The sequence below is a fragment of the Mugil cephalus genome, chromosome 15, assembly GCF_022458985.1.
Source record: "Mugil cephalus isolate CIBA_MC_2020 chromosome 15, CIBA_Mcephalus_1.1, whole genome shotgun sequence".
NCBI classification, from domain to species: Eukaryota; Metazoa; Chordata; class Actinopteri; order Mugiliformes; family Mugilidae; genus Mugil; species Mugil cephalus.
In genome coordinates this window covers 12,159,378-12,185,072 of record NC_061784.1, presented here as the reverse complement: position 1 = coordinate 12,185,072, position 25,695 = coordinate 12,159,378, and the positions used below count along the sequence as shown (strand labels likewise).

The 25,695-nt window shown below is 41.8% G+C and overlaps 5 protein-coding genes across 6 annotated transcripts; all 5 read left to right on the top strand.

Annotated features, from left to right (window-relative positions):
- The first annotated feature begins 172 nt into the window (after positions 1-172).
- On the top strand, positions 173-2,796 carry LOC125020772 (histone H2A-like). Its single transcript, XM_047606267.1, has one exon. It carries the CDS (start codon positions 291-293, stop codon positions 885-887), a length of 597 nt encoding a protein of 198 aa, XP_047462223.1. The 5' UTR covers positions 173-290; the 3' UTR covers positions 888-2,796.
- Positions 2,797-3,501: 705 nt separating this feature from the next.
- LOC125020771 (histone H1-like) lies at positions 3,502-4,510 on the top strand. Its single transcript, XM_047606266.1, has one exon. The coding sequence runs from the start codon at positions 3,545-3,547 to the stop codon at positions 4,154-4,156; it is 612 nt and encodes a 203-aa protein (XP_047462222.1). The 5' UTR covers positions 3,502-3,544; the 3' UTR covers positions 4,157-4,510.
- Positions 4,511-4,692: 182 nt separating this feature from the next.
- Positions 4,693-5,705, top strand: LOC125020774 (histone H3). Its single transcript, XM_047606268.1, has one exon. The coding sequence runs from the start codon at positions 5,175-5,177 to the stop codon at positions 5,583-5,585; it is 411 nt and encodes a 136-aa protein (XP_047462224.1). The 5' UTR covers positions 4,693-5,174; the 3' UTR covers positions 5,586-5,705.
- A 2,158-nt stretch (positions 5,706-7,863) lies between these two features.
- ska2 (spindle and kinetochore associated complex subunit 2) lies at positions 7,864-13,068 on the top strand. Its single transcript, XM_047606269.1, has 5 exons — positions 7,864-7,997; positions 9,583-9,675; positions 9,903-10,079; positions 12,119-12,193; positions 12,777-13,068. Exons 1-4 carry the CDS (start codon positions 7,965-7,967, stop codon positions 12,188-12,190), a joined length of 375 nt encoding a protein of 124 aa, XP_047462225.1. The 5' UTR covers positions 7,864-7,964; the 3' UTR covers positions 12,191-12,193; positions 12,777-13,068.
- Positions 13,069-14,405: 1,337 nt separating this feature from the next.
- On the top strand, positions 14,406-21,954 carry birc2 (baculoviral IAP repeat containing 2). 2 transcript variants are annotated; one of them, XM_047607361.1, is made up of 14 exons: positions 14,406-14,477; positions 15,135-15,202; positions 16,253-17,110; positions 17,772-18,052; positions 18,145-18,447; positions 18,578-18,866; positions 19,482-19,581; positions 19,692-19,770; positions 19,855-19,903; positions 19,989-20,231; positions 20,342-20,440; positions 20,598-20,753; positions 20,882-20,923; positions 21,017-21,954. In XM_047607361.1, exons 3-14 carry the CDS (start codon positions 17,017-17,019, stop codon positions 21,208-21,210), a joined length of 1,929 nt encoding a protein of 642 aa, XP_047463317.1. In that variant the 5' UTR covers positions 14,406-14,477; positions 15,135-15,202; positions 16,253-17,016; the 3' UTR covers positions 21,211-21,954. The 2 variants fall into 2 exon arrangements, with proteins under 2 accessions (XP_047463317.1, XP_047463318.1); XM_047607362.1 differs by lacking the exon at positions 14,406-14,477 and having other exon boundaries at positions 15,120-15,202.
- The last annotated feature ends 3,741 nt before the right edge of the window (positions 21,955-25,695 follow it).

The following is a 25,695-nucleotide window of genomic DNA, read 5'->3' as shown; positions in this document are numbered from 1 at the left end:
CATATTGTCATATTGTATCATACTATTTATTCTACATGTATACCACTTCTTACTGTGTGATGTAGTTCTGATTAGATGCCAAATGTAATAACAATAAAGCTGAATCTTATCTTATCTAATGTATTCACAACTGATAAATAAAAGCTATAAAAGGCTGAAGATGTCAAACAGGACAGTAAAATTCATATAAATACCCTTTAATTAAAGTAAATAAACAATTGGTTAATTTTAAAACATAGGAAAATAAACCAGAAACGAAACAACCTGTATACAGTCTATAGTAGTAGTGTATGCTGTGTTTTATAACAGGTTTACTTTTTAAGCGGGAACATTTTAAATTGACGTATTCAAGGGGGCGTGTCCTAGAGTCTCCTCTGATTGGACAATCAGAGTTAAGACTTAATGTGACCAATCAACGAGCAGCTTTCCTCTCTATATTAAGGTGGTGTTCAACAGCAGTCACATTCTTTCTTTCTTTCGAAGACAAGATAGTAACTAGAAAAATGTCTGGACGTGGTAAGACCGGCGGCAAAGCCAGAGCAAAGGCCAAGACCCGCTCCTCCAGGGCCGGGCTCCAGTTCCCCGTCGGCCGTGTCCACAGGCTGCTGAGGAAGGGCAACTACGCTGAGCGCGTCGGTGCCGGGGCACCAGTCTACCTGGCTGCGGTGCTCGAGTATCTGACCGCTGAGATCTTGGAGTTGGCTGGAAACGCAGCCCGTGACAACAAGAAGACCAGGATCATCCCCCGCCACTTGCAGCTGGCCGTCCGCAACGACGAGGAGCTCAACAAGCTGCTCGGAGGAGTCACCATCGCTCAGGGTGGTGTGCTGCCCAACATCCAGGCGGTGCTGCTGCCCAAGAAGACCGAGAAGCCCGCAAAGAAGTAGACGAGTACCGGCAGGAAAATCAAACAACGGCTCTTTTAAGAGCCACTCACTCCTACTAGAAGCGCTTTCCTTTCTATTAAACTAATTATAAAATGACTATAAAACCACATACTACAATAAAACAGTAATGCTCAAAGAGTATACTGTGTTTAGGCAGGGGAAAAGAGCTTAAGATCTGTCTGCTTGTTTTATTTGTTTGAATGACCCATTTATACTGTGATAATGCTTTTTTTCTAAGTGTGTCTTAAGGGTGTTTCTTGCTGCCCATCCTTTCCTTAAGACTAAGCTCAGACATTTTTTGATGTACCAGGGTCATAAATCAGCATGTTATGATTGTTTTTAAATCTATTGGATTAACCATGTTTTCTTATGCCTGGCTGTGTAAGCATCTTTGGTTCAGTTATTCTTTGGTACGCCCTATATTATTTTCCCTTTTGTACAGTTCCACTACAATAACTCCTATATTTTAATTCAGTCATTGCATCCGTTTCTGCCTTGGCATGCAAATATTGTGACATGACCAGTGTTGGAGTAACTTCCTAGTTTACAAGTCACTGTGCATTGTTAACCTAAATTTACACCTTTTAATTTATTTATTTATTTATTTTTATTAGCAGAGAACAAGAAGCAGACAGTTGGGTTACATGTTGATTTTGTTTTTATTTATTTTTTTTTTTTTTCAAATTCAACAGTGGCAAAATCAAAAGAGATCGACCTCGAGAACTAGAGGTGTGTCAATTTTTCATTAATCCAACACAACACCGGTTCCACTGGTATAGTCTGATGCCAAGGGAAACAAAAAAACAAAGACATTACCAGCCCCATATGTTTCACAGATCAGATCAGATCAGATCATCTGTCCACAAAACATTTTCCCATTAGTCCTCTGTCCTGTCCACATGATGTCTGCCAACTGCAGGCAGCATGTAATGTTCCTTTTGGAGATCCAGATGGTGTATTTATGAACATGAACATTAACCAGTGTGAGAGGCCTTTAGCTGTTCAGAAATGACCCCAGGTTCCTTTGTGGCCTCTCAGATTACTTGTCCTACTCTTGGGAGTGATCTTTGACGGTCAGCCACTCCTGTGGAGGGTAACAGTTGCCTTAAATCTCCTATATTTATTGTTGATTTGTATATTTCAAATCTTTACAGGGGGGCTTGTAAGGTTTTCCAATATGATAATCAACAAAAACTTATTGTTTGACCTTCTCAGAAAGCTCATTTTGTCCATGTCATCATACACTACTACAAACGTGGTCTATACACAAAAATGTGTATAGAAGATCAGACTGTGTGATCTGAATTTTGAAATTAACTTGTATAACTATAGGTGCAGTTATTTTTGCAAATCTCAGATATGTATTATTGCCTCCTCAATATTTCTGTTTCATTTCCAAAAAAAAATTACTGTACAAATACTGTATTTGTACTTGTGTATATTTCTCTGATGTCAGAAAGTACAATAAAAGAACCACTGATGAAAACGTGCGGACTGCTGATTACTAAAAGTTGAAAGTCAAGATGTATTTCCGGATGTAGTTTATTTGAAATCATTTGAGCTGAGAATAATTATCTCTGAATGACTGAAAAGGTGGTCATACATAAACATCTGTGGAAACTGTGATATAATATACTCAATGATTTTAAAAATAAATTATGTCAAGGACTTTATAGTATTGATTTGAATAGTGCAATAGAAAGATATTTTAGTGTTATTACTAAATATTTTTTTGCTTTATTGTTTGTATGTTTTGTATCTGTAAAAGTAACCACTAAAAAGAATAAAATCAGTCACATGTGAAATAACAACGCTGATTAAGACAGTAATATATATCAGAATACACTTACAAATATTAAATTTAAGAGGAAACTTGATAACATCGACACTGATAAGGTATTCATGCTGCTATGTGCTGCTTGCTCACACGAACAGTCGATCAACCCAGACAGCGACTAGACGAAGAGACAACGTGAAGAACAAACATTTTGTAGTTTCTCCATTAATCTCGGTGATTTAGCTCAGAGAGCCAGTCATCCGATTTGAATGAACAGTGTGAGGATGAGTGATAATTAATGACTGTTTTCAGCATCGTTTACGGGAGACGGGAAGTTTGTCCCGGTGGATCATCTGTGACATATCCGCCCCGAGCAGCGGCAGCGTCTCTGTGTTTACTTCCTCTGAAAAGTGGGTTCATTCAAAGGCAGCAGATCGCATTAGTGCCGCTATTTCACTTTGGTTCTGTCCCCATATGTCTCTGCTAACAGCAGCATCACTGATCCAGTCAATCCGAACCACTTTGACACGTTTTTGGAGTCGAAACGTGGAGAAAAGTCGCTGCCAGTTGCACAAACTCACCGTGTATCCGAGAGGTCTGGAGCCTGCTGGGATCTAGTGGAGGAGTCTAGGAAGACAAACATGAGCTCAGTGTGGAGAGACACGAGTGTCCTTTCTGCTGTGGTGCAACTTGTGGGTGTAAACGTTACTTTTATGTGTTTTTTGTGTCCGAAAAGTGGAAGAGAAAACACAAGTGTGGCAGCAGCAGAGGCGTCGGCAGAGCGGCGCTGCGCGTTGCTTCTCCACGGTTCTCATGCTCGTTATAAGTTCCGCCTCCTGCGTTGATCCCAGACACGTTCAGACGAACAGCGACATTCAACATGGCAGAAGAAGCACCCGCAGCAGCAGCCGCCCCGGCGAAAGCCCCGGCAAAAGCCCCGAAGAAGAAGAGCGCCCCCCGGCCCAAGAAGGATGGACCCAGCCTCCCCAAGCTCATCGTGGCCGCCGTGGCCGAGTCCAAGGAGCGCAAGGGAACCTCCCTGGCGGCTCTGAAGAAGGTCCTGGCCGGGAAAGGCGTCGATGTGACCAAGGCGAACAAGCGCATCAACACCGCCGTCACCAAGCTGGTCACCGCCGGTACCCTGGCTCAGACTAAGGGCACCGGGGCCTCCGGCTCCTTCAAGCTCGCCAAGAAAGAGCCCAAAGCCGCCGCTAAGCCCGCAAAGAAGGTGGTGAAGAAGAAGGCAGCCACCAAAGTTAAGAAGCCCGCTGCCGCCAAGAAGACCGCACCGGCCAAGAAGACACCTGTTAAGAAAGCAGCCGTCAAGAAGTCGCCCAAGAAGAAGGCAGCGGCCAAGAAACCCGCCGCCGCAAAGAAGGTGGTGAAGAAGAGCCCGAAGAAAGCCGCAGTTAAGAAGCCAAAGGCAGCGAAGAAGACTCCGGTCAAGAAAGCGCCAGCAAAGAAGACCGCAGCCAAGAAGGCCAAGAAGTAAAGCTCTCCTCCAGGGACCCAACAACAACACAAAGGCTCTTTTAAGAGCCACCACATCCTCCAGTAAAGAGCTCTCTGCCTCACACACTACACATCACAATGATGTTGTCTTGCTAAATAAGTTTTCCTTCAATACTGTGTTGCTGAATTTCATTAACACAAATAATATTGTGTTGAAAAATGTGGCTTAGCTTGACTACACAAGTTATTGCAGTAGTTTTCAGCATTTACTGAATAATAGTTTTAGGTGGAGTCTTGTGGTGGCTACTCCCTGTACAGTTTTGTATTTAATAAGTGGTTGTACTTTATGCTCTTATATATATTTTTGTATATACATTTTAAGATAATAAAATATGCTTAAAAAATATTTTGTGTGTGTGAAAATACTTTGCAATAAATCAGTTCAAATCATTTTGAAATATGAACACTTTGCATTTGAGCATAAGAGGAAAAAAAGTAGAGCAGTTCATGAAAGAGGCAAAGAGGGAAGACTATTTTGTGATATGTTAGGAATGTGTGATGATGATTGCATAATTGATTACAGGTAGATGTGTAGTGTTTACACACATAAGATTACTTTTTATCTTATTAATATCTTATTTTTAACTTTTGGGTGATTGCTCTCGATTTTTAGTAATATTAGTTTTCATATATATTCTATTTTGACTACTAAGGGATAACATGATTATGGTGCTGAGTATAGTAAAAAAAAAAATAAGTAGCAACATTATGTGTATACACGCACGCATATACATATAAATAAATAAACTAGTATATACAAGCATACAGGTATACAAATAATAATGATAATAAAAGCTTTGTTTTATTCAGCAGCCGTTAGTGACGCGTTATTTTTGAATTTGTTAATCCAACAGTTGAGTAGCTGCTGCTCGCGCGCATACCTCCTCTGGACCAATCAGCGCTGAGCTCTCTCTGGTGGCCTCTATATAAAGCCGCCGTCCAGACTCCGGCTTCATTCTGTCGTTGACTTCTGACATAGAAGAGACTGAGAAACAAACATGGCAAGAACCAAGCAGACCGCCCGTAAATCCACCGGAGGAAAGGCTCCCAGGAAGCAGCTGGCCACCAAGGCTGCCCGCAAGAGCGCACCGGCCACCGGTGGCGTGAAAAAGCCTCACCGTTACAGGCCCGGTACCGTGGCTCTGAGGGAGATCCGTCGTTACCAGAAATCCACTGAGCTGCTCATCCGCAAGCTGCCCTTCCAGCGCCTGGTCCGTGAAATCGCTCAGGACTTCAAGACCGACCTGCGCTTCCAGAGCTCCGCCGTCATGGCTCTGCAGGAGGCCAGCGAGGCTTACCTGGTCGGTCTCTTCGAGGACACCAACCTGTGCGCCATCCACGCCAAGAGGGTCACCATCATGCCCAAAGACATCCAGCTGGCCCGCCGTATCCGCGGAGAGAGAGCCTAAACTACTCGACCTCCTCCAGCACAGGAACAACACAACGGCTCTTTTAAGAGCCACCCACACGTACCCAAAGAGCAACATATCTGTTACTTGGCATCCACTTTTAATAAAAGTTTCTTGTTCCTATAGACGTACGAATAAATGCTTAAGGGGCTTTTTCCTGATTTTGTACCGCTATTCATGAACCATAATGTTCAATATGGGAGGGAACACTGAGCATTTCGCCTCGTTTTAATGAAAGAGGCGCCAAGTTTCAAACCAGCACTTCCGGCGCTTCATTGTGACGTATGAAGCTTCAAACATTACGGGTCATGTGATACAAGCCTCGGCATCGTTGTTTGAACCTCTTCAATAAAGTGAAACGGGCTCCGGAGTCTCGGTGTTGAACGTCCCAATCCTACCTACTGCTTTTTTCCATTTCTCTAACTTTATGTCCGAGGTTCTGCCGCTCACCCACCTGATCTGATTTTTAAAAATCACCCATCCATCCATCCTCATACGTGTATAATTTCACAGGCACGAACAAAACACTTTATAGAATTTGCAAATATTTTCCACGTGAGACTATTTAACCAATGGTTCTAAAGTACATGACATTTATATTTATTTCATGACACGAAAGCAACGACTTAAAACTAATAAGATGTATTAAAATAATGATTCAGTTTGACTCCGCCCAACTCAATGTGGTTTTCTATCACGTCCGCAGATTTATTTATTATATTTGATCACTAACATTAAGATTGCAGTTTTGTCTTCTTAATAAACTTTTATTTATTTGTAACATGATAATTATTTAGTTATATCTAGAGTGTTTATATACAGTAATTGTTTAATAGTTAATGTATGTATTTATATAATATTGTTGAAACTTTTTATATTGTGATACCATGTAATATATATGTGTGTGATGTAAGATGCATAAAAAAACGCTGATGCATACTGACACCTTTCTGTGAGTCCAGCTCCACCCATCAACATCATTAGCCATGCAGATCAGTTTGTTCAGTCTATCAACATCCGTCCGCTTTCAGCCTAGTGCCCCAGCATGAAACATAAAACATCTTCAACATTGTCCAGTGGAAATTGAAGGACCTCAGTCTCTTCAGAAAGTCAAGAGAATTAACAGAGAAGAAGAAGGAGATGAGTGCGCAGAAGAAAAAGAAATTTAGATGTGATAAATCATTGCAATCAACGTGCCAGTACTGCAAAAATGATATCTATACATCGAGGCAGCACATCAAGCACGTCAGACATTTAAAATGTAAGCACGCTTCCGTGTATTTTAGTCTATTTAGGCTGACACTTTATTACAGAGGAAAAGGAAAGAGACACAGAGTCAAATTTAGACTTAAAACAGCACATCCATTGTGTCAGTTTCCTCTAGATTGCAAATGCTTTCAAGCTAAATTAATTATCAGCTATTTCCGTAATTTTCATAGCTCTTTCATTCTGTCTATACACATGAAATTTGCACAATATCTGTATGGATGTTTAGCAGAAATAATATGATTTATTCATTTGTTTAAACAGTCAGGACTGGATTCCACCTCCAGTGCATCCACCTCTCTTCAACATCTGCTTGGTCACCCATGAACCAAGCCTCTGAGGTTCAGCTTCAGTAGCCTAGTCAGCCATCATTTTCTTGTAAAAACCAACCAATAATTATCGTGTGTAAAACATGGGTTTTACCCCAATCATCAATTGATTACATAATATACGATAAGCGTTTAGCCTCTTTAAGGTTAGTGTTTATAGAAACACAAGTACAGGTAATAGTACACAGACACATTTAATAAATAGCCCTGCAACCTATTGGAATCGGCACTTTTAAAATTATACATTTATATCCAACAGTTTAAGAGCTGTTACGGCCCCTGCCATTTCTGTCTTGGTGCTGTTATTTCTGTTGTCTTAATTTTTTCACAATAAACCTTGTTTATTTGGTTTTAATGTTGCTTCCCTACCAGAACTGTGTCGTAACAAGAATGAAATTAGTACCTCTCAATGTACAATCTGTCCTGTCCACCCTACTGTACCAGTTTGCACTACTGCCCATGTCCAACACATTATACTATAACATAAGCATTATAGAAAATAAAACACTATAGAAAAATAAAATAAAGTGTGAGACAAACGACTTTTCGATTCCTCTGTATGTCCTGAAAATAGAGAGAACTAAACATCTTCTAATCCTGAGTCGTGCAAACCCTTATCATTATATTCACCACGTTTCCAGTAACAGAGAATAAAGTTTTTATAAAAAGAAAAAAAACAGACAAGAACAGGAAGTAGTGCGCGCACACAGCCGTCCAATCATCTGCCTCTATTCCTGATCACATGACCGACCCGGAGCCCGCATCAGACTGAAAACTATTCAACATGGAGACAACAGTGGAAAAGCTGGAGGCGATGGTAAGCGCGGCGAAAAGCTGACTCTTATTCTCTGTCATATTAATTTTCTGGAGGTGGTATTATTTTTGTTGAGGAAGGAAGAGACACTTGGCTCCTGGTTATTTATCGACGACGTGTTCACTCGCGGTGCTAAATCATAGCAGTCGCGCCATGGCTTTTTTTTTTCACCCTTTGTATTAATAAACAATTGGAGCACATATTTTCGGCATCCAGGTGAACATACCTGCCTCTCGTTACGACATTTAATGACACAGTAACAGGTGATAAACATACACTTAAACGGCGACGTCTTTCGTGTCCGTGGAAGGATCCTCAAGTTGTGTTGTGCTGCTGAAATGGTTTCCTAGAAGTTAGACCAGCACAACTGTGCACGACTCATCTGTTCAGCTCCTGTCTTGATCCTGAGTAGTAAACAAACAAAAAGCACTTGTCCTCATCCACTCACCCAGAACCATCTCAGCTGGTTTAAGACTGGATGATGGTGACGCTCCTTCTAGGTCAGATGCACCTCAAACAGACTGGAGGTGTGTTTGGGCTCATTGTCCTGTCTAATAAATGTGCTGTGATTTATTTATTTATTGTGTGACTAAATGAAATCCTCCTCCGTGCTCCTCGGTGGGAACCACACACGTAGAAACTATCCTCTGTGTCTCCCAAGGACATGGCCCGGTGGAACTAAAAACGTGTTAATTTCCTGGAAGGCATAATAGCCACTTTCATTGATAACATTTTGTTGATTTTTCTCTTGAGTATGCATTCAAAGTGTGTTGGTTTGCCTCTTGTGAATGCACCAGCACAACACAGAAATAATAAATCACGTGAAGTCCACGTTTACATATTAATCCTGTGCAAATAGTGCTCAAGTAAGTATTTTTTGAAGCGGCTTCAAACAGACTATGTGTTCGGTATTTGCCAACAGCGCTCTCTGTGACTGAATTTGGTGATTGTCTGTAAAATTGCACATCAGAGAACACCTAAATCTGACTAAATGATATATATACACACTAAATATGGTCACTTTGAATGTTGCACACAATATTCTTCCACAAACCAATGCACGGAGGAAATGGAAACCTATTCGGTGCAGCTTCCAGCTAAGCTGTTGCAGGCTTTTCTGTAGCTGTTTAATATTTTATTTGTGGTGATCGTGGCCAATACTCAGAAATCGTCTTTGTAAGTTGTAGCTGTTGGCAGGTGCTCTGACTTCATTGCACTACTGTATCAGACAGCTAGTAGTGCAATAGTATTGTCAAAGCATCTGAGAACTGCAAATAACCCCTCCACTGATCACCTTTACAGATCTAGGCTGAATCTAGGTAATGGTTTAGTTCAAAATGTAGTAGATCCTTTGAGTCAATGACAAATCAATACATTCAGTATTGAGTGTGAACAAACTCCAACTTCAGAAAAGATCATTCAGGATAGTAATGGTATAACTATATGTCTTCAGACACTGGGCACGCAAAACAGGCTTTGCAGGTACAGAGTGTGTTTGTGGTGCTTGTTAAACCCTGCGGTGTTAAATACTTTTACAACACGTTTTATTTTTACAGCTGACAAAATGTAACGCCGAGTGTCTTTACAGTTTCTGAACTCAGAGGCAGACCTGGGATACATCGAGAAGCGGCTGAAGCTCGACTTCATCAACGTCACCGCGGAGAATGGGTGTCCCGCTGAGGTGATAACTAACGGCTGTCGTTTCTCCTAACAACTGAAGACAGGACCGATTTGGCAACATGCAATCGGCAATGCGTTGTTTCTCATCTTCGTCACCGAGGCCCCTGTGTTCTTGGTTCAAAACAAAATATATATAACACATTTAAATTAACTGAAGAGAAACAAAACATAAATATATTGAAAAAAAATGTGCAAAAGCCAGTTTTCATATTCAGTTAACTCCTGCAGGAAAACCCAGCCTTGATGTTGGAAAACCTGATGGCTATCAAGGCCAAACACGCAGCACTGTGCTCCCAGGTGAAGGAGATCGTAGCTGCACAGCAAGAGTCAATGGATTCGATCAGGAAAAGCCTCAGTGATGCCATGGAGCTGGTGGAACACTTCAAACAGACGGCGGATGTGGAGGTACTCACGTAAACGGCCCCTTAATATCCCCTTATTAACATATACACTGGAGGTTTGTGTTGTGATCCTATATAAATTGAAAGTCTGGCAAATCTTTTACATATCTGCATAAAAAATACTCAAAACATCACTCCTGAGGTCAAACAAATTAAACAGAAAGACTATTATTACTAAACAACTCATCATAACCTCACGACAGTGTAGCTCAAAAGTCAAACTGCAACTCTGTGTGTGTCTACTCTGCTCACACAGCACATATTAAATCCAGGCATATACAGTTGACAATGGATGATGGATTCACTCGTTCCTTGTGGCTGGTCATTGGTCACCTTCTACTTTTTTTTACACCTTTTACTTTTTTTCTTGTCTTAGTGAACATTGTAGAGGTTCATCGTTGATCCTGGTTGCGTCTTCATCCTCGTTCACCGTCACTGATAAGGAGGACGTGGTGAAACGTGTTTAACGTCTTAAGCGGTTTCCTTCACTAGTCGTTGACTGTCGTTGCTTCTGTTGACTGCACAGCTTTCTTCTATGAATGTAAAGCTCTATGAGAGCAACTAGTCGACGCAGAGGGGACAAACTAAAACACTAAAATATAAGTCAGATATTCTCCAGGATCGTTTCTGTCATTTCAGTAGTTTTTCTGTAGTTTAAATAATGCTGATGCATGTTCAAGTGTCATATTGGACACATTTTGTTTTAGTTAGTTATTTGACGCCATATCCAAAAAATTGATTTACGTCTCAATTTTTGTCATTTGCGCCTTGAGACTGGAGCCTCTGACTGATGATAATGGGCCAAATGAAAACTAGTCATATCAGTTTTTAGTCGTTAACAGAAAAAAGTCAAGCACGACACCCACAGAGTTTCCTTTTTAAACCTCAACGTCCCACCAGTCCCTTAGAGGGGAAGAAGCTGCTCGGATGAGTGGCAAAGCGTCTCCAAGAAACTCTACAAGTCCAGTTGCCTTTTTAAATGTTTTTGTTTGTTTGTTTGTTTTTGGGATATACCATGACCTGGATGACTGAGAGAACGTTCACATACTGATATTAATAATGGCGACCATCAGTTGCCATGCCAACCGCTCCGTAAAGCATCCCATGGGACAGTGAGACTTGTAAAAGCTATTTTTTTTATTTTATTTTTTTTTGTTAAAGAAGTGCAGTGTATAACCCTACATTTCCTTGTAACTGGTGGAGGTGGAGCAGACCATAGCGTCAATTAAACAAAACTGCAAGTCTGGGGTAAATGTATCTTGGGGAAAATAGGTTCAGTTTTATCCGATGCTAGGAAGTGGGGACGCTTTGTCCATATTTATACAGTCTGTGCTTTATACCTACGCACTGGTACTGTTCTGCAATTTCGCCACCAAACCGCTAGGTGGCGACTGGTCGCTCTGTACTCCACACACTGGCGAGTGGAACTGTGCAACTTACGTTGGAGCTGAAGATAATAAATATGGACCAGCATTTGCTTTCCGCGTCATGCTGCAGGCTTCTTTTGTCCTTGGCGTGCAGGCGTACAAGTGCACCATCATTTATCGCAGTCACTGGGAGGTTGAGCCGGAAATTGTCTTCTCCGGTCTTGCTTGCCCTCAGTGCCCTGGGATCAATCTTAACAGGATAATCCTTATGCAGAGCTGCTCACGGATTTATTTAAAATGTGTTCACCTCAGTCCCATCAGCCTTTGACATAACTCTCTATTCACTTCGCTGGTATTGCCTTGATATCACCAAGGGACTTTCTCTAACCTTTGCACTGCTTCTCCTGATGATACATACACCATATGTATATTCACTTTTCTTGATACATCATTTATCCTTTGCGGTCTAGAGCCTTTGAGGTCATGATAGCTGCATGTCAATGATTTTAATGTGTTATTGATGAGCGAGTTACATTTACAAATGTCCATTTCAGCATTTCTGAGTTGGATTGCAGCCTCAGTCTGAGTTTCACCTGAGAGCCACACCTGTTACTAATCCGTCTCAGACAACTTACTGAGCATTGTACATGCCTCTGTTTTTATTAACACGTTGCAGGTGGAGCCACTGACAGAGCCTGAGCAGGAGTCTGCAGAGCTGCTGGGTTTGGCTGTCACTCATGACACATAATAGGTAAGACACGGTGTTGCTTTCAAAAACATTTATCTATGCTGATGCCGTCCATTGACCATTAAAAGATTTGACAGCACAGCGATTTAGCTGAGTCAGCACAAAGCATCAGGGGATTTTCCCACAAGTCCAGACAGAGAGTCCAGTAAAACAATTGAAACTGAAATATTGTCCTATAGTATTTCTTTATTCAGGAGGAGAAGGAATCAGTGAGAGAATAACCTTAGTTATGAGGCCAAAGGTTATGCTGCTAGGATACGTCGATCGTGATCAGTTGGTAGATTTCAAACTGGTAGTGCTCGTAACAAGTAATAAAAAACAGTTTCAGATGTAAGAGAGGTGATAGACTACTCACACTATGACATCAAACACTTGGTTAACGTAGGTGTTGAGATGTCTTCACGCATGCACAGTCAAACATAATACTAAACACCAGCGAGCCAAGTAGTTAGCCTTCCTGTCTATACCGACTAAAGAAGTGGAATAATAAGTGAAATTTTGTTGGGGCTTCTCCTTTTATGTGTGCTAATATCTCTTCCCTGTTTTGTTTTGACGTCTGCTCATTAGTTTGTTTTCTCTCTTTTAGGTGTTCCCCATACAACATTACTGAAACGTAATGACAAACCTAAATGTACAGTCCTGTCCTCGTACTTATTCAACTACCTTCATTCACAGAAGAAAACATCCGTAATAGACGAAGAAAGCCTTTTTATTGTATCAGATATGTAAAGCTGTATTAATCAAATGCACATGTGCTAATTGTTTAACTTTGAATGTGTCGTTTTAGTCAGATTTGATTGTTAAATGAACATTAATGGACACATCTTTCTCAGAGTTTATGTATATTTAGAATTAAAAAAAACAATTGTTGAAAAAAACATGTGTTTGTCGTTACTAAAATGCCAACAACAGTAGGGCTGGGTATTGCTACCGTTTACCTGAAGTGATTCGATTCAAGTTCACAAGGTCCCAGCTATCATTATTGATATTTCAGTTTGAAAAATAAATATCACTTGGGTATGAAGAGCTTTTCGCAAAACAATCATTGCCACTGGTTTTGGGGGTGATATTTCCAGAATACTGAATCTCCAGTTGACACTGTGTAGCATGTTGCTTTGCCTTTGTCCACTTCAGATATTTAAAAAAAATCAATCAATCAATTGCAGGATTTTATTAATTAACATAATGTCTTTTAAAGGGCACTCATTAAAACACTTGGAAATTCAAAATTTCAGAGTGTTATTGCAGGGCATCGGAAGACTTTTTTACTTTTAGAAAAAAAAAATTTATAGATTAGTAGAAGATCAGTGAATTTACCATTTATGGTTCCTTTCTCATTCGACAACATTAGGCCACTTCTTGGTGATACCTTATAAGGCAGTTATGTTCAGGGTTCATGCAGAGGTAGAGGTAGCAGACCACATTAGACCCCGATTTGACCTGAGGATGTTGCCTTGATCTTCGCTGACTGTCTGGGTGAAAACCACATGCTTCTCAACTTGACTGAAAGGCACCGGGACACAATTTAAAGTATGTACGGGTGTTACCAAATATGGTTCCTCACCCTAAGTGGGCTTAACAACACATCCACAACACTAAGGTGCACTTTATATACATTATTACATTATTTCATGTGTTTTATTTAAATGTTTGTGAGTCTCTGCAAAATGTTGTGTTATGTTCTCATAATGATAATAAAGAGTCTAGATTCTTGATTATTCAACACAGTAGATAAAGTACAGGGTTTTCATGTCTTGTACTGTATATTCAGATAACAATATGAAAGCAAAATACAAGCAGACACATGCAAAACAGATTTTGGAGATAGTACCAGTGAATTACATGTAAAACTTCAGGGGAGTCATTTTGCCGTCCCTGACTTTCCACTCATTTTAACTTATTGGAATAAATTATGATAACAACTACCTATACTTTCATTTCTACCTCTAGGTATCAAAGAATTTCCCCCGTGGGGGGATTTGCAGATCTCTAAAGCAATGAAACCAATGGTCATAATGAACCATAAGCAAACCCTAATTACAGTTTTTAATGATGGTGGAATTTTTTTTTTCTTCTGAAATTCACCCCTGAGGGAGACACGGGTCAAAAAAAAACTTTGATGAGTACAGTCACTAAAGTTTTTTTATTACTAGGCATAACCAACAGCAGAGAGAGGGAGGCGCGGTCAGAACAAAAGGGGAACTCTCATTCATGACAACAGCTCATTCAAAAGGCATTTGAATGACTCGAGTCTGAGCATTGGATTTGTCTTCACCACCAACTCCATGTAAGTATTTCATTTTATAATTTGAACACTACAGTTTTTTTGTTTTATTTGACAGTCACAGAGAACAGTTTGGCAGACTGCAATACCTTATCCTGATGTTAATATTAGTATTTGCTCTCTTTGTTTTGTGTGTTTTAATTTTATTTTCATTGAACATCTGTCCTAGAAATTATAGTTGGTAGATACACACATGGATGTATTATTAAAATGGACACAAGCTAAATGTGTTAAAGAAAAACAAATGGCTGTTTCACACTCGTTCGCACCTTGCTGGTATTGTTGAAACGAAGTTAATGACATTGGTTATTGACTTGTTAAATAACCAACATACAAATATCATATCATTGGTTTCTGTGTATGAACACAGAAACTAATGATATGATATAATGTATGATGATATGTGTTATTTATTGATGTCGATGCATGTTGATATTTGTTGACATACCGGTATGTTGATATATGATAATGTATGGAAGCCTCCCGGTTCGTTTATATTATTTTAATCCATAAAGGTGGAGAATTATCTGATCAGCTGCGCGTTTTGACAGCAGCTGTGGGGGATTAAGAATTAACCTGGGAATCAGAATTAACGATTATAATAAAATAAATAATAAAGTTTGACATTTTCGTCTGTGCTCTTTCGGTATATCCGTTTAGCGGAAGTACACGAGGTGGTTTCTGTGAAGCTCCGGGACTTTCCGCACCGACCGATCGCCCGACAAACGGTGAGTGAGTCAGGTCCGGGACTATTGCTCTGGTTTTGTGTGCTGAGATTAAATCATCACGGTTACCCCCCCGGTTTTATTTTCCTTTCTCTCTCTCTCCCTCTCTCTTTTTATTTCAACCCCCAGGCTGTAGGACTCGCTAATGAGCAAATGTCAAGTTTGACAGATATTAGCATTAGCAGCTAATGCTAACGTCCTCAGCAGTTAATGTTTATCTGATGGTTATCTGGTGTCTGTAGGACTCGTCTCGTTACTACGACTCTAAGAAATTTAATGCAGCTAAATAATCTTAGTTCATGTTTTGTTTTGTTTGTTTTTTTGTTTTTTCTTTAATCGACTAAAAGCTAGCTGAAGCAGTATGTAATCACAACATGAAAAAAAGCTAAACGCGGAAGTGTTGCTACAGCAGCAGCTAGGAAAGTACCTGATGGAAAACAAAACAGGTCTTAAATTACATCAGCACTAGGTCATGGTTCTGCCACCACCATGGTTTTACCATCTACGTACAACTTGCGTAATATTAATACTCACTTGTCAAATCATTTGGCCATCACACCAGTGAAAACTATACCTACAGAGCAGACTTGTGGTAATTCCCCTTCATGATTATTGCAATGCTCAGTTTATGTCCAAACAAGGCAAGAGAGGTGTATTTAGTGGTGCTGTAAAGTGGATTTAATTGAACACTAATGTGATAATGTGATATTTATCCTAGCCCACTGGGTAAAATGTCAAAATGCTAGGAACGTGTGTTGATACAACACAATTTAAGTGTACTACAAACAGCCTGAGAACACGGTTCCCTTGGTTATTAATACCTTGACCTTCATTAAACAAAGATTTAGTGCACTTGTTTTCCCTAGTGAACCTAATAAAGTGTATAATGTCTGGTTCAGAATACATTTGCCAGAGTTAAGTTTCTGTTTCTTGTGAATTTGTGAAGAAAAACAAAACCACAAGTTTGACGCTGAATTCACACAATTCAATTTCTGTGTCTTCTTTTTTACTATTGTCTCTTTTTTTATTGCTGTTCTGTTTTGCTCTTTACAGGTTCTGCTAACACAGACACTGAAGAGGGTATTTCGTTACCCCTAGAAGGATAAATTTTTTTTTTATTGGATTTTTACTATTCAAATATGGAGACTTAAGTCGCCCACTAAAGGGATGCCCGACAAAGGGGGAGGGGTTTGAGAGCACGTATTCCTTGGTCTGTGTGTGTGTGTGTGTTTGTTTAATTCATAATGTTTGTATGCATTATCACATACCACATGTTTAACTTCTTAGATAATTTCGTAATTATGTCTTTGCCAAATGCAGGAGGCAATAAAGTGGTCACCGATCCTGGGTGATCACAACCAAGATCGAGGATGCATTTTAATCATGCTATTTCAAGTAGCTCATCCTTTTTTTTTTACTGCACAGGATTTATTTTGTTTGAAGTCGGGCTGCAGCTGAAAAAGAAATCTAGACACAGAGTCTATATTCAAGCGAGCGGAGTCATGTTTGTGGTGGAGCAAAGGGCATTGCCGGGTGATAAAGTTAGATGCTGACTATTAGTTTTGTTTCTTCTGCAGAGCTCACACATTCCTCCCTTACATCATCTAAGTGCTGCTTTCTGTCTCACCGCCTTCTCATTCAAACCTCAACCCCATCTGCCACCTTATTTGTCTATTTTCCGTTTCAGTGTCACTGTGTGTCTGTGAGAGAGAGCGAGACCTTGGGTTTTTTTTTTTTTTCTCAAACCCCTCTTCCTTTGAAGGGCATCCCTTTTCCTTTAAAGCGCTATATTTGAAAAAAAAAAAATAAAATAAAAAATGGAAACTCTCCTTCAACTCAAGAACAGCCAGTTTTTGATGGGACTCTGTCGCAGTGGGCCTCCTCTCGACCTGCAGTATGACAACTCCTCAGGTACCAAGCTTTCATTCTCTCCATTTTTGATATGTACAGATTAATGTATGATGTGATTTGACGTTTATATGAGGGCGGCGTGAAGCACCGTTTAACATGAAGTGGTGACTTGTGAAGGCTGCAGCATATGATTCACATCAGTCTCACACTCATGAAACTGCTCATGGATGGGGGGCATTGTATGTATTGTCTGGATGGAAATGTTTATCAAAGGATGGTGGTAATGAGTCAAAACTAATGGATGCAGTGAGTCAGTGATGTATCATGAGCTCAAAATGTGGAAAAAACCCAAGGAAATGAGACTCAAGTTGGGGTCGTATCTCTGGAAGTTTGTACTCCTGGTTCCTGCAAAGGAAGATGTAATAGCAGGCAAGAAGGGAGAGGGATTTGTTGAGGTTAGAGAGAGATTTATAAGTCTCGGTCTTGTTCCTTAACCTGAGAGACAGTAACTTCATTCATATCTGTAGCTTCATTATTGTGATTTAAAATCAGAATCACATGAGCCCTCGCAACATTTTTTGCCAGGAACAAGAATCTGCGTTATTTAGGGGTTTTCCCTGAATCTGCTGATCACGCTAAGGCTACAATCACAGTGACTTATTCGAGTTTGTGTATCTCGCACCAGCAAATGCTTCAACATGTTGTCGTTTTCAATCCCCAGAGCTCTACCGCATCTCCACCTTCGCTCGATTCCCGGCGTGTCCGGTCACCGAGCGAAGCCTCGCGAGGGCGGGCTTCTTCTACACGGGTGTGGCCGACCGCGTGCAGTGCTTCAAGTGTAACGTCACGGCGGAGGGCTGGCAGGCCGGGGACTGCCCGTCCGAGAAACACCGGCAGCTCTCTCCTTCCTGCTCCTTCATCCAGAGCCTCCCGTCCACGGCCAACCTGCTCTCGTCTTCTCACTCCGCATTCTCGCCCCTCCGCATCGCCCCCTCCATCACGGTAAGACCTGGCCAAGTTTCCTGCAAAATGGCTAACGAAGGAGCTGTTTTTTCCGTTGCGCGTTCTAACGATTTGGTTCATTTGACTCGTAGCTCCCTGGTGCAGACGCGACAGCTTCTAACGCGTCAGGAAGCCAAGGTGAAGACCCAGTCGGCTACCTGAACATGGCCTTCTCTGCCCCGCCGCCCTCCAGCCCTCTGGCGTCCCGTGGCGTGGAGGACATGTCCCACCAGAGGCCGACGTGCCACAACCCAGGCATGCGCAGGGAGCAGGACCGCCTGGACTCCTTCCACTCCTGGACGCTCTCCGTCATCACCCCCGCGGAGCTGGCCAAGGCGGGCTTCTACTACGTGGGCCGGGGCGACGTCGTGTCCTGTTTCAGCTGTGGAGGACAGGTGCGTCACTCTGCAGACGTTAGTAGAGTCGCTGCCATCTCCCTGATCCCCCTGCCTCTCAACGTCAGTTTAACGCCGTTCTTATGTCTCGCCGTTTTATAACAGAACTTTTTTTTATTATTATTTGCAGCTGGGTAAATGGGAGCCGGGCGACAGAGCCATATCAGAGCACCAGAAGCATTACCCGAACTGCCGCTTTGTCCGAGGAGACAGAGCCGACAACGTGTCGCTGGCCGGCGGTGCGTCGACCGCATCTTTAGCCATAACGTCGCAGCTGTCCTCGGGAGCCCCGGCGCTCAGCAACGTGTCCAACCCCGCCATGCAGCAGAGCGACGAGAGGCTGCTCACCTTCGTCAACTGGCCGTCTCGCATCCCCGTCCGGCCCGACCAGCTGGCCAAAGCGGGCTTCTACTATGTTGGTGAGGACACGGCCACAACACAGGAGGAAAATAATAAACAGCCCTACAACCAATTAGAGGCATTTTGTTGTTAAGAAATTCAACTCCTTGACGATCAAAGTCAACTTTATTGTCAATTCTGACATATAGGATTGGAATTGCCTTCCTCAAAGGCAGAAAACATCAAATGAAATTTCAACTTTTCAGCTTTATAGGTTGATGGTTTATTTGTGTTGTGTTGCACTTTCCCCAGGTCCAGTCCATTAATGCTGGTTTAAGGGGAATTAAAAATAGTTTTTGTCCACATGTGGAAATAGAAATGATTCGCTGTCCAAAAACTAGACGGAGGCCACATTTTTTTCAAGCTGCTCTTTCAGTTTAGCTGAAGTTGTTATTAAAATGGTACTGAAATGTACTTTTACGTTTCCCTCCTTAAAAAGTTTTTCCCCTGCTGTTATTTTCGAGGGGGTTTCCTCGAACTGAGAGGGACTTTGTCAGTTTTGTCCCTTTTACCTTTGTCAAAAAAACCATTTATTCAGATTAGTTTCAGTCATCTTCATTACAGTTACTGTTTTTTTTTGTCTTTGAAACTCCCTAAAACCGCTCAAATAACTTTTTTTCTTCTCTTTTTCAAAGGTCGTAACGATGATGTCAAGTGTTTCTGCTGTGACGGAGGTCTGCGGTGCTGGGAGTCTGGAGACGATCCCTGGGTCGAACACGCCAAATGGTTTCCTCGGTAAACGCAGCGATTGTGATCAGTCGCAATATTACGTACTGCAGAGAAACTTCTCGACAAATAGAGCACGGTTTTTAAATGTTTGTAATTTTTTTTAACGTTACTTTCAGGTGTGAATATCTGCTCCAGGAGAAGGGACAAGATTTCGTTCACCAGATCCAGGCTCGCTTCCCTCGGCTGTTTGAGCAGGTTGGTTAGAGGGACGTTTATATCCGCTTGAGGATATAAGATATTAAGATATATTTTAAAAACCTCTCTTTTCTCTCTAAAAAGCTTTTAACAAACGGAGACAGCAGCTCCAGGGAGTTCGTGGATCCACCTGGTGAGTCTTAAATCCTGTTGTCTGTACTGTAAACACACAGACGTGCAGAATTTTTTTACAAAGCCGCTCTCTCTCTCCGCCCCAGTGGTTCACCTCGGCCCGGGAGAGGAGCGCTCTGAGGACGCCATCATGATGAACACCCCCGTGATCAAGTCGGCTTTGGAGATGGGCTTCGAGCGCAGCCTGGTCAAGCAGACGGTGCAGAGCAAGATCCTGACCAGCGGAGAGAACTACAGGACGGTGCAGGAGCTGGTGTCGGACCTGCTGAGCGCCGAAGATCAGAAAAGGGAAGAGGAGCGAGAGATGATGGCGGAAGCGATGGCATCAGGTGCAGCAGGAAGAACATACTTGTTTACATGCTTTCGTAGTTGCGTTATCTGATCAGTCGATCGGGCGATCGTTAACCTTTTACTTCCTCCTCCTCCTCCTCTGTTGTAGATGGTTTCACGTTTGTGAAGAGGCACCAGGCAGCGTTGATCCAGCGTCTGAAGACTGTGGAGCCGGTGTTGGAGCATTTACGAGAGCAGAATGTTTTATGTACGTCGGGCTTTCATTTAAGATTTAAATAACTATAATAATTTTTTTTAAATAACTCCACATTTGGGCCAATAAAGAGGGGTTTTAGTGAACTGCCTGGGATGATTTAAACAAGGGTGACACTGAGTGAGTAACCCCCCTCCCTTCGAACCTGCAGCTGCCGAGGAGTACAGCGGCCTCCAGGCCCAGACGTCGGCCCAGCAGCAAACCGCCCGGCTCATAGAGCTCGTCCTCACTAAGGGAAACGCGGCGGCCGAGGTCTTCCGAAACTGGATCCAGAAAAACGACGTCCACCTGCTCAGAGACCTCATGGGTACGTCTTCCCCGACGCATTTTCTTGTCACAGAAAGACCACCAGCGAGAGTCCTTCACCAGTAATACTTACGTTGCTTTTTAATTGCAAAATCGGGGTTTAACAATTCTCATCTTGTGCATTTACAGCTCAGTCGAACGAAGCTGCCTCTCCGAGCCAAGATCTTTCAGGTATGAGGACGCACCTGATCTGCCACATTGTGTTTGACTGAATTAGCTTTATTTTTTTAACCGTAATGAATATGTATTTATTCTTCATTGCAGACCTCCCAATGGAGGAGCAGCTGAGGCGGCTGCAGGAGGAGCGAACCTGCAAAGTGTGTATGGACAAAGAGGTGAACATCGTCTTCATCCCGTGCGGACACCTGGTGGTGTGCAAGGAGTGCGCGCCGTCGCTGAGGAAGTGTCCGATCTGCCGAGGCCTGGTCAAAGGCACCGTTCGAACGTTCCTCTCGTAAAGCGGGAGCACGGCGCGACCGAATGTAGGCAATACAGGGTTCGTTTCCATGTGTTAGAACAGGCAGGAAGCTCTATACAGTTTGTTTTTCTCCTCCGAGCTGTTAGATGTTGCTGTGTAGCCTTGCGTGATAAAGATTTAAAAAGTAGTTCTGGACGAGGTACTCTAACTTAATGTTTGTTCATCGCCTGGACTAAATGCTTCATCGCCCACCTCTCGACTGTGATGGTGAAACATACGGCATCCTTGTAACTAATGTCAATTAACAGAAGGTTTGAAGCTTCTAGCAAATTCTGACACGAGTTGCTCGTTTTTCAGCAGCTTTGACGAATACAAGAAACTGATCCGTGACCCCGAGGGGGAAATACGGTCAAATGAAAGAAGGGTACAGTGGTTGAAAATGAGCTAGTATCATCTGAATCTAGAAACTACCAGAAACGCTACTATCTGAAAACTGAAAACTGAAAGGTAAAAGGGGGGTCTCTGTGGAACCTCTCATATTTATTGCAGTGCTTTCGTGTCATTCGTTTTTGACCACTTCTCATAAATGACGAGAAATCCTCTTAACTGTGGCACTGTTTTTGCTTTGCTATGAAAGTTCACTTTAAATGTGAGGCTTATGTAACTGAGGACACAGCCCAACTGTCTTAATTGAACTGTAGCTTTGTGTACGATGAATCTGAAACATGACTACAGCTTAACTCATCATGTTCTCTAATAAAAATTAAAGCCTTTGTCAAGTTAACACGTCTCTGCCATTTATTCAGACTCGTCGGTCGTCTGATGGGGTTATGAATTAACGACCTGGTAACATATGATCACAATAAGCATATCTGTTACCATTAGCGAGGTTTTATTTTTGTTTTTTTTCTTCTACTCAACACCAGTGTGAGGAAATGGTTTTACATTCTCCACTTTCTCCCAAAGCATTAACATTTAGAAAAGCTGAAAATGGATAATTCTCAAAGAAACACCAGTGCACAAACCGATGAGGACGAAGAACGAGAGCTCTGACTAGCGGTGACTGGAATGTACCGAGGCGTAGGACTAAATTCTCCCAAATGCTCTTATCTGCAAGAGGAACAGGTTACCCCCCACACATCCGAAACTACGACAACTACGTACGTTAAAAAATGTCAAACACTAGTTAAAAATAAGTCAGACATGTACTCACATATCCTAAATAGTTTTCTAAATGTGATGCGTACTCTTTGGATGTTGGTTCTTTAAGGTTTTTTATATATGTATTGTCATAATGTCGTCTGTTTTATCGATACTGTCTGGTTCTATAATTGTCTCTTGTATGAAATTAGCATTTGTGCTACGTTTGACGCATTCACACTGATGACTAATGCATCAGTGCTGATTAATGTGCGTGGTCTTAATTCAAAAAAACTAATAGTAATAATAAAGAAAAACTGATCAAATCACTGTGACGATTTTAAACTCTGCTTGTTGTAGAAAAGCCTCCTGATCCTAAATATTTGATCCATGGGTTTCTAAAGCACTGGTGTCGAACATGTGGCCCGTGGGCCGAAACCGGCCCCCAGAGGGTCCAATCTGACACACAGAATGAATGAATTTGCATGAAGGAAGAGAGACAAGAGGATGAGGAGGACGGTTAGAAGGAGAATGAAGAACATAAAAATAAGGAGGAGTAGTTGATAAAAATGGGAAAGATGGAAGAGGAAGGAGGGGAAGAACAAAGAAGAAGAAAGAAGATGAAGAGGATTGAAAATCAGAAAAGAAGAAGGACAGAGGAAAAGGGATTAAAGAGGAAAAAGGAAAAAGTGCAACTTGATTGAAATTTTTCATAAATATTTTACTTGCACTAAAACAAAGTAATAATCTGGAGTTGTCGTAGCTCTTATAGTTTATTGTGCTATTTTGTTACTGGTTCAGGCCCCTTGAGATCACACTGGGCTGAATGTGGCCCCTGCTCTAAGATCTCATCCCCGCCCACATGATCAATATAAACTATTTGAGCATCATCATCTGCCCCCTGGCGGACATGTCCGTGCTCTGCAGCCAGCAGGGGCAGGGTTTTTTTTTTTTTTTTTGCGGAGGAATCTTTGTTAATTTTCACACTGTCGCATTAAGAAATGTGTTACCAATATTTCAGTATTACATAAACATTATTTAAGCAACCTATAATTATTTAATACTTAACAAATTATTTTATAGGAAAATCATGTTGTCGATCAAATATGATACAACAGGTACACAACCATGGCCAAATGTTCTGAGAATGACACTGATTCACGCGTGGGGTTTCTTCTCAGCCAAGGGAGCGGGCTCACCGCCTCAGAACGCAGCCATGAATAAAGAATGGTACCGAAACATCCTCAGAGAGAAACTTCTCCAATCATCCAAGAACAGTTTGGTGACAAACGATGCCTTTTCCAACATGACGGAGCACCTTGCCATGAGGCAAAGGTCATAACTAAGGGGTTTGGGGAAACAAAACATCAAAATTTTGGTTCCATGGTTGGGAAAATCCCCAGACCTTGATCCCATTGAGAACTTGTGGCTAATACTCAAGATGCGGGTGGACAAACACAAACCCACAAACTCCAAGCTCTGATTATGAAAGAATGGGCGGCCATCAGTCAGGATGTGGCCCACAGATGAATTGACAGCGTCCCAGGGTGAATTGCAGAGGTCTTGAAAAAGAAGGGAATGCTTGTGGTTATTTCAGGAAACCATAGTATCATCTGACAAAAAAGATGTAAAACACTGAAGCAGCAGACTTTGTGAAAACTAGTAATTGTGTCATTCTCAAAACTTTTGACCACAGCTGTATACGGTAATGTCACGAGGCAGTCTGCATCACGTCTATGAACTTCATCCAATGCCAGGAAAGGTCCAGCTGACATCATGTCAGTGACTGTCTTCTTAACACAGGTGAGTGTTGCAACAAGAACAAGGCTGGATATCACTTTGTGATGCTGATTGAGTTAGAATGAGGAACTGGAAGCTTTAAAAGGAGGGTGGTGCTTGAAATCATTGTTCTTCCTCTGTTAACCGAGGTTATCTGAAAGGAAAACGTGCAGCCATGACTGCTTTACGCAAAAAGTGTTTCACAGACAAGGATATTGCTGCTAGTAAGATTGCATCTAAATCAACCATTTATCAGATTATCAAGACCTTCAAGGAGAGAGGTGCAATTGTTGTAAAGAAGACTTCAGGGCGCCCAAGAAAGTCCATCAAATGCCAGGACCGTCTTCCAAAGCTGATTCAGCTGTGGGATCGGGGAACCATCAGTACAACACTTGCTCAGGAACGGCGGAAGGCAGATGTTAGTGTATCTGCACGCACAATGAGGCGAAGACCTTTGGAAGATGGCCTGGTGTCAAGAACGGCAGCAAAGAAGCCACTTCTCTCCGGTTAAAATATCAGGGACACGCTAATATTCTGCAAAAGGTGCAGGGACTAGACAGCTGAGGACTGAGGTAAAGTCACTTTCTCTGATGAATCCTCTTCCTGATTGTTTGGGGCATCTTTCAAAAAGCTTGTCCGGAGAAGAAAAAGCGTGCAGTCCTGTGTCATGCCAACAGTAAAGCATCCTGAGACCCTTCACGCGTGGGGTTTCTTCTCCGCCAAGGGAGCAGGCTCACAACTATGAATAAAGAATGATACCAAAACATCCTCTGAGAGCAACTTCTCAACCCATCCAAGAACAGTTTGGTGACAAACGGTGCGTTTTCCAACATGATGGAGCACCTTGCCATAAGGCAAAGGTGATACCTAAGTGTCTTGGGGAAACAAAAACATCAAAATTTTGGTTCCATGGTCAGGAAAATCCCCAAAACTTTAATCCCATTGAGAATTTGTGGCCAATACTCAAGATGCGGGTGGACAAACAAAAACCCACAATCTCTGACAATCTCCAAGCACTGATTATGAAAGAATGGGGCCATCAGTCAGGATGTGGAAAAGAAATGAATTGACAGTGTCCCAGGGTGAATTGCAGAGGTCTTGAAAAAGAAGGGAATGCTTGTGGCTATTTCAGTAAACCATAGTATCATCTGACAAAAAAGATGTAAAACACTGAAGCAACAGACTTTGTGAAAACTAGTAATTGTGTCATTCTCAAAACTTTTGAACACAGCTGTATACAGTCATGTCACGAGGCAGTCTGCATCACGTCTGCCACAATTTCAATTCCTTTTTTTTTTTGACAAATTTTCAAGTTTAATTAAAGGGATTAATTAAATGTTATCAGTAAATGTTCATTCCATTAGTGTATTTTTTCTGCTCAAAATCAGGTTGCAGATGTTCACTTGTAATTATCGTCACCACTTTTCACTAAAATGATTAAATGACTACAATTAGCTACACAGAGGAGCCACATAGAGCCTCTTGAACCAGCTGCATCAATTAGTGGTACGTATGGCCCTGAACCAGGTTCCTCCAACTCAACATGAGAGCAGCTGAGAAGATTATTGGCACCTCTCATCAGTAAATTAAAGTATCAGATACGATA

What these genes read in the sequence shown, in the direction of transcription:
- birc2 (XM_047607361.1), top strand. Translation starts at nt 17,017, where the DNA reads ATGGAAACTCTCCTTCAACTCAAGAACAGCCAGTTTTTGATGGGACTC. An exon ending in TCCCTCGGCTGTTTGAGCAG is followed by an intron (nt 19,771 to 19,854) that starts GTTGGTTAGAGG and finishes CTCTCTAAAAAG; the next exon opens with CTTTTAACAAACGGAGACAG. An exon ending in GGAGTTCGTGGATCCACCTG is followed by an intron (nt 19,904 to 19,988) that starts GTGAGTCTTAAA and finishes TCTCCGCCCCAG; the next exon opens with TGGTTCACCTCGGCCCGGGA.
- LOC125020774 (XM_047606268.1), top strand. Translation starts at nt 5,175, where the DNA reads ATGGCAAGAACCAAGCAGACCGCCCGTAAATCCACCGGAGGAAAGGCT.
- LOC125020771 (XM_047606266.1), top strand. Translation starts at nt 3,545, where the DNA reads ATGGCAGAAGAAGCACCCGCAGCAGCAGCCGCCCCGGCGAAAGCCCCG.
- ska2 (XM_047606269.1), top strand. Translation starts at nt 7,965, where the DNA reads ATGGAGACAACAGTGGAAAAGCTGGAGGCGATG. An exon ending in TGGAAAAGCTGGAGGCGATG is followed by an intron (nt 7,998 to 9,582) that starts GTAAGCGCGGCG and finishes GTGTCTTTACAG; the next exon opens with TTTCTGAACTCAGAGGCAGA. An exon ending in AGAATGGGTGTCCCGCTGAG is followed by an intron (nt 9,676 to 9,902) that starts GTGATAACTAAC and finishes TAACTCCTGCAG; the next exon opens with GAAAACCCAGCCTTGATGTT.
- LOC125020772 (XM_047606267.1), top strand. Translation starts at nt 291, where the DNA reads ATGCTGTGTTTTATAACAGGTTTACTTTTTAAGCGGGAACATTTTAAA.